Source organism: Prionailurus bengalensis, chromosome B1 (assembly GCF_016509475.1).
Source record: "Prionailurus bengalensis isolate Pbe53 chromosome B1, Fcat_Pben_1.1_paternal_pri, whole genome shotgun sequence".
Classification (NCBI taxonomy): domain Eukaryota; kingdom Metazoa; phylum Chordata; class Mammalia; order Carnivora; family Felidae; genus Prionailurus; species Prionailurus bengalensis.
The window spans coordinates 117,630,912-117,645,060 of NC_057344.1; the positions used below are offsets into that span (position 1 = coordinate 117,630,912).

The 14,149-nt window shown below is 35.2% G+C and overlaps 1 protein-coding gene across 1 annotated transcript in view; it reads right to left on the bottom strand.

Annotated features, from left to right (window-relative positions):
• The window catches only part of ARHGEF38 (Rho guanine nucleotide exchange factor 38), a 129,080-nt gene that overhangs the window by 31,425 nt on the left and 83,506 nt on the right, over nt 1–14,149 (bottom strand). Inside the window, exon 5 of the mRNA XM_043571252.1 lies at nt 8,629–8,646. Coding sequence (XP_043427187.1) covers nt 8,629–8,646 — 18 coding nt within the window. The remainder of the gene's footprint in view (nt 1–8,628; nt 8,647–14,149) is intronic.

Genomic DNA, 14,149 nt, shown 5'->3' on the forward strand with positions numbered 1-14,149 from the left:
AAAGGGAAAGAGAGATATTGTTGGTTTCCAAGAGGACGGGGTGAAGTGGATGGGAAAAAAATGTAAATCTATTATGAATACTGAGAAAAGTAACTAGGGGTGCCTGGGTGGCTTGGTCAGTTGAGCGTATGACTTGATTTCAGCTCAGATCATGATCCCAGGGTCATGGAATCAAGCCCCGTGTCGGGCTCTGCACTGAGCATGGAGCCTACTTGAGATTCTCTCCCTCTGTCCCTCTGCCCCTCTCCTCTGCTTATGTGCTCTCTTTCTCTCTCTCTCTAAAATAAAAAATAAATAAAAAAGCAACTAAAAATATATTTTCTAACTGATGGTATATCAAAAGCAAAACATCTGAATATGAAATACAGCATTTATATGTATCTTAACAGAGATTCTTCAACAATACAACAGTTTAGACACTTAAGTAAAAATAATTCCCTTAAATAAGAACAAGTCAGGAATATGGAAGGTATTAACTTGATTGAGAAGAAATCATTTTATCTGTGTGAATATGATCAGAATTTCTTCTGAGGTTTTCCTTTGACTATCACCAAATATTAGTTTATTTAATCCTCTAAAAATCACTGAAAATGCCATCAAAATATGAATATAATCAAACAACTCAATCAAAGAAAACCCAATTTTAATAAGATAGTTTATTAGTGTGGTCTATTGTTATGTACATATTTAACATTTTTAATCACAGGGAAAAAAAAACCCAGATGTGTGGCCTTTAGGCCATACTTGTAACTCTGAGCTTAAGATCTTTCAAAAAAGCCAACCTCAGCCCTTTAGAGTGTCCACATCTTATCATTACTTCTTTTTCCATTACTTTCTGATATCAAAGTTCTATTCTCTCTCGTTTATGTTTCAAGGGGCAATAATAACAATTATTAATTATTACTCTTTCTCTTAAAAGTGTCACAATGCAATTATTTAAAAAGGCTTTCTCAAAAATGAGAAATCTCTCAGACACTTTTGTCTCCAGACACGTACTTTGGACAGTTGCCCAAGTGATGAGCAATGATGTTCTGATATCTGCATCACACAGACAAGCAATATGGTAGAAAAGATAGAGGATGTCTTTTAAGATAATGACACTCCAGGCATTCACCCCACCTAATCCTTTCCAGTAAGATTAAGTTCTGATAACTATGAGAGGCAAATGAGTCCTATGTGTGATATAACTCAGCTCAGCCAAACACCCAATTATCACATGCATCCCCAACAGAAAGTAACCAAATGCATAACAATTTCCCATACGCACTGGGCTAAAAACCAAGGTAGTCATTCATTTGTAATTCTGTTTCTTCTTCTTCTGTCTTATCATGAATACTTTGGCAAGCATTTAGTACATAAGGAGCTACGCTAATCTCATTGTGAATTATTAGGACTTTACAAAGTCCAGTAAACACAGCTGGCTTTGTTTTAGCAGCATCCAGTTTGGCTGTAAAGAGCTTCACAACAAACACAAGAAAACAGTGGCACAATGAAAATAAAAATGATGTTTAAACATTGTAAAAACTGTGGTGACAGATAAAAAAAATCAGACATATGAGACTGAGGTACACCAATATATCTTAATTAGAGGGAGAAAACAAGAGGAAGGGAAAATAATCATTTAACTATCGATCATATTACTTTGAATTTCCTCTGTTTTATGATCACAAGTATCCTAAATTTAATATTTATTTTACAGTAGCCACAAACCATGTGTACTATTATTGAATTTATTTTCATTCACTCTCCTTTTAAAACACCTTAAGTCAATTTTAGAAAAAAGCTGTACATTGCTATACAAATAATAACGAAATAGCATTTGACATAAATAAAAAATTGTTGTAAAAATAAATACGCACTATTAAGTATTAGAAGATGTGAAGAAGGGGTGCCTGGGTGGCTCATTGGTTGAGCATCTGACTTTGGCTCAGGTCATGATCTCACAGCTCAGAGCTTGGAACCTGCTTCAGATTCTGTGTCTCCCTCTCTGTCTCTGGCCCTCCCCCACTTGCAGTCTGCCGTCTCTCTCTCTCAAAAATAAATAAACATTAAAAAAATTTTTCTTAAAGGAAGATGTAAAGAAAATGAATTAATGGTAATTGATTCATTACCAGAGAGTTTCAAACCAGAGAGAGCCAGTAATATGGAGAGGCAATAAGTTAATCATTCCTCCAAAGATTCATTAATTAGACTCCCTGAGAACCTGTGGAAGTGGAGAGAGGGAGAGGTGGGGCTTAGAATAAGAAGGACTAGTTGCAAACCTGTTTAAGAAACAGCCTAGGGGTGTCTGGGTGGCTCAGTTGGTTAAGCATCCGACTTCAGCTCAGGTCATGATCTCACAGTTCATGAGTTTGAGCCCCAAATGGGGCTCTCAGCACAGAGCCCACTTTGGATCCTCTATTTCCCTCTCTCTCTGCCCCTCCCCTGCTCATGCACTCGCTCTCACTCTCTCAAAAATAAACATTAAAATAAGAAACAGCCTAATTTTTAGGGTGCTATACAAATAAGTCAGATCATTTGAAGAACTAAGAAAGAGCTCTTGGAAATTAAAAGGATAATAGCTGAAATAAAATCTCACAAGTGTTGGAGAAAATGTTCAGGAACTTTCCAGAAAGAAGAACAAAAAATACAAAGGGATAGAAAAGAGAAGAAAAAAATTAAAAAAAAAAAAAAGAGAGAAGACTGGTTTAAAAGATCCAATATTGAAATAATTAGAGTCCCAGAAACCAAGAACAGAGCAAATATGGGGAAGAAATCATCAGTAAAATAATTCAAGAACAGGACATGAGTTAGCATGTTGAAAGAACTTGGTGAGGATCCAGCATAATGGATGAGATGGATTCACACTTGGGAATTCATGAAACTTAAGACTATTGGAGACAAAAAGAAGACCCTCCAATCCTTTAGAGAAACATACAAGCAAATGGGTACAAACATACAATTAAGAATCAGAAGAAGCTTCAGATTTTAGTAGCGACACTGACAGCTAGAAAATGATGAAGAATTACCCTTAAATTCTGAAGATGAAGGATTTTCTATTTAGAATCCTATACTTGATCAAATTATAAATCATGTGTAAGGGTAAAATAAAGATTTGGGGAGATATAAAATTTCCTAAAATTTTACTTTCTTGGCAAACATAGAAAACTATTGAAGGAGGTACTAAAAATAAGGGAGAGGCAAAGATTCTCCAGGATGACAGGAGTGGAGTTCCTTAAAGACGGCTGTGCCCAGTCACCCAGTCCAGACTCAATAAGTCAGAAGGACTCTAGGAGAGGCTTTTTTAGGGAAATGAAGTTGATAGCATGCATAATATATCTGGCTGTCTTAAGAGATGACTGGCTGTGAGTGTGTGGCATTAATGATCAGAACAAGGAAAACAAAAAAAATTAAAAAAAAAATAGAGACAATTTTTTGTTTTCCCAGGAAAACAAGTAATCAGTTTCTTCCAAGGTTTAGCTTTGAACAGAAATTTATTCAGATATACTCACATATAAGAAATCAAATACTGATGATGGCTCTAATCCAAATGACAATGTAACTTCATTCTTCCTATGAAGAATAACTTCATAGGAAGAATGAAGAGATGTGGAGGGTGTGTGTGTGTGTGTGTGTGTGTGTGTGTGTGTGTAGTAGAGATGGCATAGGAAGAGAGATAAATTCTTGTCTTCTACAGGGGAAGACAAAACATAATACTTAAAAAAAGAAAAACCAGGGACACCTGGGTGTCTCAGTTGGTTAAGCAACCAACTCTTGATCTCTGCTCAGGTCGTGATCTCATGGTTTGTGGGATGGAGTCCCCCCTCATTGGGCTCTGTGCTATCAGCACAGAGCCTGCTTGGGAGTCTCTCTCTCCGCCCCTCTCTGCTAGCATGTGCACACACACATACACTCTCTCCCCCCAAATAAATAAATATACTTAAAAAAAAGGGGAAACCAAACATGTTTTTAGATTGATGAAGATAAGTACCAAAATATTAATTAAAAGATGTGAAAATACTTATGTCCTTAAGAAGCAGGTAAGTGAAGAGAGGACAATTTTTCTTAAATCCTGTAGAACTATTTGGCTTTTCCAACCACGGCACATATAATTTTAACAAAAGGACAAACATTTTAAAAAAAGGACACATTCAAGAATATCCAAGAAAATTCTGAAAAGGAAGAGTACTGGGCTGGGATTGCAGTTGACCCCTGGAACACCACAAATTTGAACTGTGAGTGTTCACTTATACATGAATTTTTTAAATATACAGTACAGTACTGAGTGTATTTTCTCTTCCTTATGATTTTCTTAATTACATTTTCTTTCCTCTAGCTTACTTTATTATAAGAACACAGTATATAATACATGTAATGGACAAAATATGTGTTAATTGACTATGTTCCCAGTAAGGCTTCTGGCCAACAGTAAGCTACTAGCAGTTAAGTTCTGGGGGAGTCAAAGGTTGTGCATGGATTTTCAATTGCATGGGGTTAGCACCCCAATCTCTATGCTGTTTAAGGGTCAACTTTAGTTATATCTTATATTAAAATATAAAGCTGCAAAACTGAAAGCATTTGGTAGTACATATATGGATGAAAGAATAGCACAAAATGGAAAATCAAGAAAAAAATACAAGTATGTATAAAAATTAAGTACATGGTAAATATGACATTCCTACTCTGTGGAAAAAAAAGAAATTATTCAATATCAGGTGTTGTGATAATTTCTAGCTATGTAGAAAAAAATTACGAAATTAATGGATTCTTTATACCGAAACAATTTCCATATAGATCAAAGGTCTAAATGTTAAAAATGAAACTTATAAGAATTTGAAGGAAACAGGGGATTACACTTTAAAACAATCTTGGAGTTTTTAAGCACAAGACAAAATCTGAAAGCCATGGTAGAAAAAAGTGATAAATCTATTTTAAAATTTAGCTCTGCAATACTATACAGATAAAAATGAAAACAGAAGCTGCCATAAACCATGTTAAAAGTCAGATGATAAGCTAGAAGAATTATTTATAGCACATCAAACAGAAAAAGTGTTAATACACTTGCTAATTAAAGAGCCACTATCAATTTATTAGGAAAAGATGAACATCTCAATAAAAGTAATCAATAAAAAGATAATTTATTAGATGAGTACAAATAATTAACCATACATGAAAAATTCTAAAGATTATTACTAATTAAAGTTAAAACAGTATAATACTATTTGGAGCCTCCTACGTTGCCACAAGTTATAAAGATAACACATATTAATTGTTTCTAGTGCTGGCTAATAGGAGATAAATGGACAATTCATACACAGGTAGTGGGAATGTAAATTATTTCAGCTTTTCTTAAATTTTCTGGCAGTAAGTATGAAAAGCCCTTTGATCTAGCAATTCCGCTTTTAGAAACTCATTCTAAGAAAATCAAATCATTGTACAAATATCATTTATAAGAATGAACACATAACATCAATCTTTATAAGACAAATAGACATAATTCAAGTATCTATAAGGGTTTGGTAAACTAAACTGTGGTGTATACATCAGATAAAATATTATGCAGTCATAAAGCAATGTGGATTTATATTTACTGACATAGAAAGGTGTCCATGATACACTGATGAATGAGGTAGTAAGTTGACATACAGGAAATATATAGCAGTCCTATGTTAGTCAGTGTGTGTGTGTGTGTGTGTGTAGAAAAAACTTCAGTGAAGTAAGGGACTCCTGAAATGCTCAAGAGTTAACTCTCTGGAATGTGACTACCAATTGTCTCTACTATCTTCATTTTGATTTTCTACTTTTTCCAGGGTTTCTTTAATAATTAAAAAATGTAAAACCTAAGAAAGATGAAAATAATCTACAACATTTTGAGATTGATGGAAATCCTGAATCTAAAGGTAAGAATACACAGTCAGACAGAGGATGCATATAAAAAAGTGGAAAAACATAAAGATAAAACATTGCATTTCTGGAGATTGTTAAATTTAGAATAGTTATGTTTTTCTTGCTTTAGAACATGGGATTTGGATCAAATGCTTTGGGGGCATTTTTTTGGTGCAGGATTCTATGATTCTTGTCACTTTAATACTGTCTTTGAAGTTTGCGTAAGATTATAATTCAAAATAAACATGTTAGAAGTTATAAACATCTTTATCTTTTTTCTGTATTTTTAAATATGTCGATTGTAAAAAAAGAACCCAGACACAATTTTCCATTTCCATAGGTAAGAAATTTTTCTGAAGCATCTAAAAACCTACATTTCCTAAATGCACTCTTGGCTGCAATATTCTTGGCCTTAGCTGCTAAGGAGCCAAACAATTACAAAGCACTTGACATTGCCTTTTACCCTTTTATGTAGCAGCATGTGTGCCTCATGACCAGAGTGAGAGAAACAGGAAGGAAAATAACTCATGGCGAATGTGCCTTTGATGTTCATCCAGCCACATGCTGGGATTGCTCGTCCTCTTTTCCAGTTCTTGATGTATAGAATAGGCTAGGGGGAGGCATACAAAGCCTGCTAACTCCCACGCAGCAGGACTGTCCTAAAAGCTAGAGTGATTTTTAAGCAAGTATTTCAATACAATGTACTGTTTGTTGTAAGTATTCTGTATGTGGGAGCCTGTGCATGTGAACTGTATTAAAAGAATCTCTCACTCTCCTCTGAATCTTTCTCTCCCTCTCTTCTCTCTCTTTCTCTCTCTCTCTCTCTCTCTCTCTTTTTGGTCTTTATAACCACAGGAGAAAAACTTTAGGAAAAGAAACCTGAGCAGAATTTGTAGCATAGGAAGTTCTTGTGTAATTCACATAGTTCTTCTATGTGAATCTCTAGTCCTAGGCACAATGCTGGAGCAAAAGCCTTCTTAAGGAGACAGCAATTTTCCCACCCATCCAAATGCATCAACTATCATTGAAGAGAAGCCAGGAGGATCACAGTGTGTGAAAGGACAAAGGCCCCCTTCCATCATGCACCTTTTCATGAGATGATCTCAGAATTAGGAACTCATTGAACAACACTACTCACATCTGTTTGCATGCTATATATATATATATCCCCCCCCCTTTTGAAAAAAAAGACTTATAAAGTGAGAGAAAACTGGGTGCCTGTTTGGTATGTCAAAAACTAACATCTCAATTTGGCCAAGACAGGAACACAAGGCCTTAGTTTAAGGTTCCCTGTCCGATGCCTGGTTCTTCCACCTCACTTCTGAAATTCTGTCTTTCCTCATGATCACTCTGCACCAAAGCATAAATGACAGGTATTTACAGCTTAAGTTAATATAATTTTTATTTTATAGATTTTTGTATTTCCTGAGGTACAGTTTCATAAGTTTAGAACACACACACACACACACACACACGTACACAAGTACACACGTGTACACAAGTACACACACAGACTAGGAACTCAGGCCTTTAGATAATTAACTAACCATGCTAAAGCAAACATGCTTTTTTATTAATTTTTTTAAACGTTTATTTATTTTTGAGACAGAGAGGGACAGAGCATGAATGGGGGGAAGGTCAGAGAGAGAGGGAGACACAGAATCACAAACAGTCTCCAGGTTCCGAGCTGTCAGCACAGAGCCCGATGCGGGGCTCTAACTCACAGACCGTGAGATCACGACCTGAGCCGAAGTCGGACGCTAAACCGACTGAGCCACCCAGGCGACCCGCAAACATGGTTTTTTAGGGGCCCCTGGGTGGCTCAGTCAGTTAAGCGTCCAACTTCGGCTCAGGTCGTGATCTCTCCGTTCGAGTCCAGCATTGGGCTCTGTGCTGACAGCTAGGAGCCTGGAGCCTTCATTGGATTCTGTATCCCTCTCTCTGCTCCCCCCACTAACCCGCCCCCCACCCCCACCCCCACCCCCACCCCCGCACTGCCTGCTCACACTCTGTCTCTCTCTCTCAAAAATAAAATAAACATTAAAAAAAATGAAAGTAAATGTACTTTTTAAAAGTCCTGGTAGATCTGTGTTTGTATTTAAGCCAATATCATCCTTCAGTATTAGACTAGACATGTTTTTTCCTTCTATAAAAATGGACATCTTCCAAAGTGTTGTGTATATGTTGTGTTATTTTGATAAGATGACTTCTATACTGTCCTAGTGACAAACTATTTGATCTTAATATTTTATGTATATTAAATATATTTTATATGTGTGTTTGATTTTTTCTCTGTAAATCATATGAGTCCAAATTGGAAGAAACCCAATATTTACTACAATGCATAAAGATCTTTTCTTTTGTACATTAATCTATAGAAACTTCAAAAACATTGTGGTATTAATCTGAGGTTTTTTTGTTTTGTTTTGTTTTGTTTTTAAAGACTAATGTTGTTCTTAGGAAGGTATGTTTTGGACACAATAAGTTCCTAAATATACATGTGATGAGCAGTTCCTAAAGAGTTCCTGGAACCAGCAAAGTTGTGATTTATTAAATATTATACCCCAGGATTCTTTTAATACATTTTGTAAAATATATGAGATAATTTAATATGTAGGTTTACCTCAGGCAAATTGGAAATAATGTATCAGAAGCAATAAACATAATTGTAAAAAACAAAAATTCTAATTTTTGGAAATACTCAATAGCATTTTCCCCATGAGCTTTACATTTGGTTTCTATTATTAAAACAAATGTACTTACTCTTGCATGTATATTTTCCTATAAGAGAGAAGGAGAAAAGTAAATTAATGTAAATCTACATACTTAAGGCAATATGCAAACATTATAAAACCCTTAAATTTTTATTACATAAAATGAAGTGATGTTATTTTCATGAATGTTTTATAGAATTAGTCTCATTATTTTATAATCACATCCCTCAAATTTTACCTGTATCTTGTCTACACCAACTTTGTTTCACACTCTATATAAGATTGAAAACTATTGATTCAGATTGTAATCAGTAAATTTTGATCATGTGAAAATGGATTTAAACATCGATTTTTTTACATTATGAGAAGAGAGAATAGAATTGGTTAAACATAGTGACAGGAGAAATTGAGATTATAACACTACAAAGTAAACTGTAATTGACTTGTAGAAAGCTACCCTCAAGTGCTACATAATATTTCTGTATACAGTGTTACCCAGGTTATAAACCATTCACCTATTCGATATGACAATTCACTAATTATCAAAATTCACAAAAACTTTCACTAGCCATTGCTAATTTTGTGGCTTACATCTAGCTCAGGAAAAATGGAAGTCCTTCAAGGCAATGTGATCTGCCTCTCCTTCCACTTCCTCTCTACCTCATTTCCTGTTGTTCCCAAACTTCCTCCAAACTATGTCTTCCAAACACAGGACTCTTTTTATAGTCTTTATAGTCTTAAGACAAGCTTCTGCCTCCAGGTCTGGGCACTTGCTGTTCTTCTGCCTGGTTGCTCTTGGCTCAGGTATCTCCTTCAGGTCTTTGCTCAAATGTTTCTTCCTAGTGAAACCTTCCTAGTGAAACCTTCCTCAAGTTCCTTTAAAACAAACTTTTAAAAATTGTGCCATGCCTCCTACTCTACGTTTTACCCTCTTTTTCTGCTTTATTTGTCTTCATAACACTGTCACTTTCTAATATACCATACAGTTATTTCATTTGTTGTCTATCTCTCTGCTCCCCATCTGAATGAGGGCAAGAATGTGTGCTTGCTCTGTTCTCTGCTGTAGCCCCAGTACCTGAAAAAGTGACTGGCATCAGGTAGGAGTACAAGACATATTTGTCAAATTAATTAATTAACAAGAAAAGAAGTGGGAATCATTCAAGTTAAATTTCAGGCAGAAAGGAGATAGAAATTTTTCTCCAAAAGCTTCATATAGCTATAAAGAAATAAAGCAGTAAACTGTGTTCATAACCTGATCACCTCGACCTCTGGTTTCCAGTCTTTTGGAATACAATGAATATTTTTAATATGAAAAATTTTTGTGACCTCATCTCATAACAATAGATAGTCTTTTCATATTCTATGATTGAGAAGAAAATCTATGATAAATACCCATGTTGAATTTCACAGATTTAATGGATTTAAAAGGTTTGAAAAAATTAATCCCAGTACTCTACATATGTGGAAAACAATGGTATACATATATGTAAAACAGTTTGTCCTTCTCTCTTCACACATCTTCTTATGAATGGATTCCTAGACATCTTGAAATAACTGGGTTCTGCTGAATCTAAGATTTCCTTGTTGTAATCAAGCGGAGAATCATAAGTTTTTTTTTTTTAAATCAGCAACTGTTATCATTTTAGGCAATTATTAAATGCTATTTGAAGAATGCTTCTACTTGAATGAAAGAAATTGCACTATTACCCACCCCCCATGCAGCATTTCCTTCCATTTATTTGAATTCACATTTTAATCTCAATTTCTGTCCCCTTCTAATGAGGAATTTCATTTTCTCAGTATGCTCTATGGATCATAGATCAGAAAATTTGGGGGAAAAGTTGAATAAAAATATAAATGCATTTTTCTACGGGGCAAACAACTGAACAACATGATAATTTTGGAACCAAACAGAAAATTTGAAGTTGAAATAAAAGATTGTTCTTTTAACTCCTAAAGAAGACATAGAAATTTTTTTCTCTATTTCATTTATTTCAACCAAATAAAACAAATATTATAACATAAATTAAACACTGTATTTAATGTCAGTATAGCATTTTATAAAAAGGAACCTGAGAGATTTTCCAACAGGGAAAACCTGTAATAATAGTACTACCTTATAATGTCTCCTTTTTATTTGCTCCTCATTTTAAAAATTCTCCCCTTTAGACTAAAACTTTCCAGAAGTTCACCCCAGCCAAAGACAATTCAGGAAGGAGGAAGTTAAATTGTGTCCATTTACCCTTTTATGGGATAAAAGTAATTTAATACAACCCTCACCACACCTCTTACCCTCATGGCCTCATTATAATTTGACTTAAAATTAACAGAAGTTTTTATGTGGCTGTTTCATAATTATAATAGTCTTTGTTCAAACATGGTGCCATACAACAAGGAATTGAAAAAAATTTCAAAAATGATTAAAAATATTTTTCATGTTTACTTTATTATTTATTTTGAGAGAGAGAGAGAGAGAGAGAGAGAGAGAGAGAGAGAGAGAGAGAGAGAAAACAAACAGGGAAAGGGCAGAGAGAGAGGGAAAGAGAGAATCCCAAACAGGCTCCGCACTGTCATCTCAGAGCCTGACATGGGGCTCAAACTTGCAAACTGTGAGATCATGACCTGAGCTGAAATCAAAAGTCAGATGCTTAACCGACTGAGCCAACCAGGCACCCCTCAAAAATGATTTTAATTTTTACTTGGAACGTTTTTTAGAATATCATTAAGAAGTATAAAATATGGTGAACAAATTAAGCTCTATTCCTTTAGATTCTGCATTGCACAAGCTTTTAGCTTCCTCTCTGAATGGAGAAACTGTAGTAGTATTACAAACAGCCAAAACACCCACATGACTAGAAGTTAGTTTTCCTCCCAAGGATGGTGGCTTTGGTTAGGAAGAAGAAAAATATATACAAATTTATAACAACTAGACATAAAGCTAGGAATGTGTCTTCCAACTACCAAAAAACTTGGAAAAGCCCCTTCATTCTTTATCTATTACAAAATAAACAGATCTCTAGCGCCTCTGAAAGGCAGCAGGGATTTGGTGGTATTTATAGCTAGAAAAACAGAATAAGGAGGTAGCAGACAGGCTATTCTAATTATAGTTACACTTGCATTTATAGCTATTCTATTTTTCATTTTCCGCATACAGATCAGAAGCCTTAAATAACCCCAAAGAGGCTAAGTAACCAGAGCTTTAGCAAATGACTTCCATAAATTTAGAGACAGTATTAATAGCATTTCATGCAATCTTACGGGTCACTAATGAGATTCTGTAAATATTCCTTGTTGAATAAATAAAAATTTGCAGATTTCCAATTTGTAAGTTACAGATGTAGATGTGATACTGCACTCCCAGAAAGTTTTAGCCTTTCTTTCTTAAGGTCCCCAAACCCTGAAATTACTGCTTAGATGGTGTCTATAGTTATGAAGAAAGTCTGTATGCTTCAGGGAAAGCAGCTAGTAAGTACTGATTTCTCCTTCTGAAGTGGTTCTTAACCTGAGTATGTATCCACAATCACCTGAGGATGCTAGTTAATCCATAGCTTCTTGGACTGGACCCCCAGCAGTCCTATTTATGTATGTATGTATGTATGTATGTATGTATGTCTGGAGCAGAGCCTAGGAATGTGCAGTTTTAATACACATCCCTGTGGATCTGACACAGGGGAAATCATACACCAGGAAATGCTGTCCTAATGTTTCAAAGGGATTCAAAATTATTTTCTAGATACAAATATTATTTTCTTTTTTGAAAGATAATGGGCTTCAAAGAATAGCCAAGGGTTATGAGCTCAAGTCTGTTACAGAACCAGGAAATCTCTCTACCCTCCTTTTGGAAATTAGTCTTTAACCTTACCGTGACAGCTTCTGGTGTGTTATTTAAATTAACTTTGGTATTGTTATTAAACTTTCCAGATGGTTTTGTTTATCTACCCAAGTAGAAAGTGTGATCCTAGGAGGCAAGAACTATGCATATATATGTGGGTTTTTTTCAACATTATCTAGTACTTTTATAAATATTTATTAGGCCCTCAATAAACATATTTTAATTTTAGTTCAAATGCAGCCTAAGTTGCTTAAAATCTGCTTTAACTTCTGAGACCTGAAGCCACCTCTCTCATGGATATTGCTTCAATATCCCCTTGCACGGTAGAAATGAAGGCCACACCTAATATTCATTAGAAATTGGCAACTGTGCACTTGGGCTCTGTTATTTAGCCACAAGGAGAAGGCAGAGCCCCAGTAATAGCGTTGACTGATTACTTGGCAAGGGAAACCAAGCCCTTGGGGTGTTCCAGACTCTCTTTGGCCTATAAACCTGTTTAAAAACCTGTTTCTCAGAATTTAAAGCTTAGCTCAATTGAAGCCAGTATTATAGTAATGTCAATAATTCTGCTCTCAGCTTTTGGGCAGACCAGTACAATTCATCATCAACTTTATTTTCATGGAAAGGCAACTTTTGGGAAAATAGCTCTAACTTAAGCTATTTTATTTTGATTTTTCTTTCCCTTAAGAAATAGTAGTGTCAATATTACTTTGCTTGGATTTTTGTGCTTTCTAAGCCTTAGCACCTTCCAGTGCCTGAAATTACTCCCTAGAATCAGAGTAGTGCTGAATACACAAGATTTGGGACATCCACCAGGGCAATAACTCAAGGCTTTCAGAAAAAGATCAAATAAGTCATTGGGTCTGAAAGTCATTTTTAGTAATTGATACTTCATGATGTTTCAAAATTACTTCTGCCTTTTAGCTGCTTTTAGGGGGTATGATACTGAACTACACTGCCTAATGGAGTATTCTGGCAGGGTCCATTTCTTTCTCTTAGGAGTCAAAAGCCTTAATAATGAATAAACTAGTGTTCACCCCACTCTGAACAGACAGCCCCACTTCTAGTCAGCTGTTAGGAGCACACGCCAAAGTAAATTAGCTACATCCGTTCCTGGTATGGACCTCCATTCCTGAGGTTGTAGTTGGAGCAATAGTTAAAGGTCCTAGTTGTTCACTTGCTGTGAGATTTTTATTTCTAGAAATTGAAGGAGAGTGACTCAAGTAAGACATTTGCTGATAAGATCTTGCCACTAGTATAAGGTAGGAAAAATAGATATTCACACCCCGGATAACACCATTATTTCTCCATACATATTTAGACGATGTTGCTTTTAATATATGAATTTATTTACATGGATACAACTTCGAACTTCAAGGTTTCTCCGAATTGATTTCTAACACTGAACTAAAATGCAAATAGTGGAAAAATACTCAACTGGAGCTACACGTCACATATTATCTTTAAGAGTTACCTGAATTCTCATTTATTATTATTATTTTTTTTATTTTCAGCACCCAGAGCTATGCTGGGTATAGTATAAGCACTACATAAATGCTTGTGATTTTGCGACTTGAATATAGTCTTTCCATGATATGAAAAATGGGTAAAGAACTGCAACAACTTAATGACCAATAGAGGGCAGTAATGTTAATTTTTAAAAATTATTTGGCTCCTGTTTAAACCCACTTTCAATCCCAGCTCTCCCTTGGAAAGACATTTTCCAGAGACCAGTAAT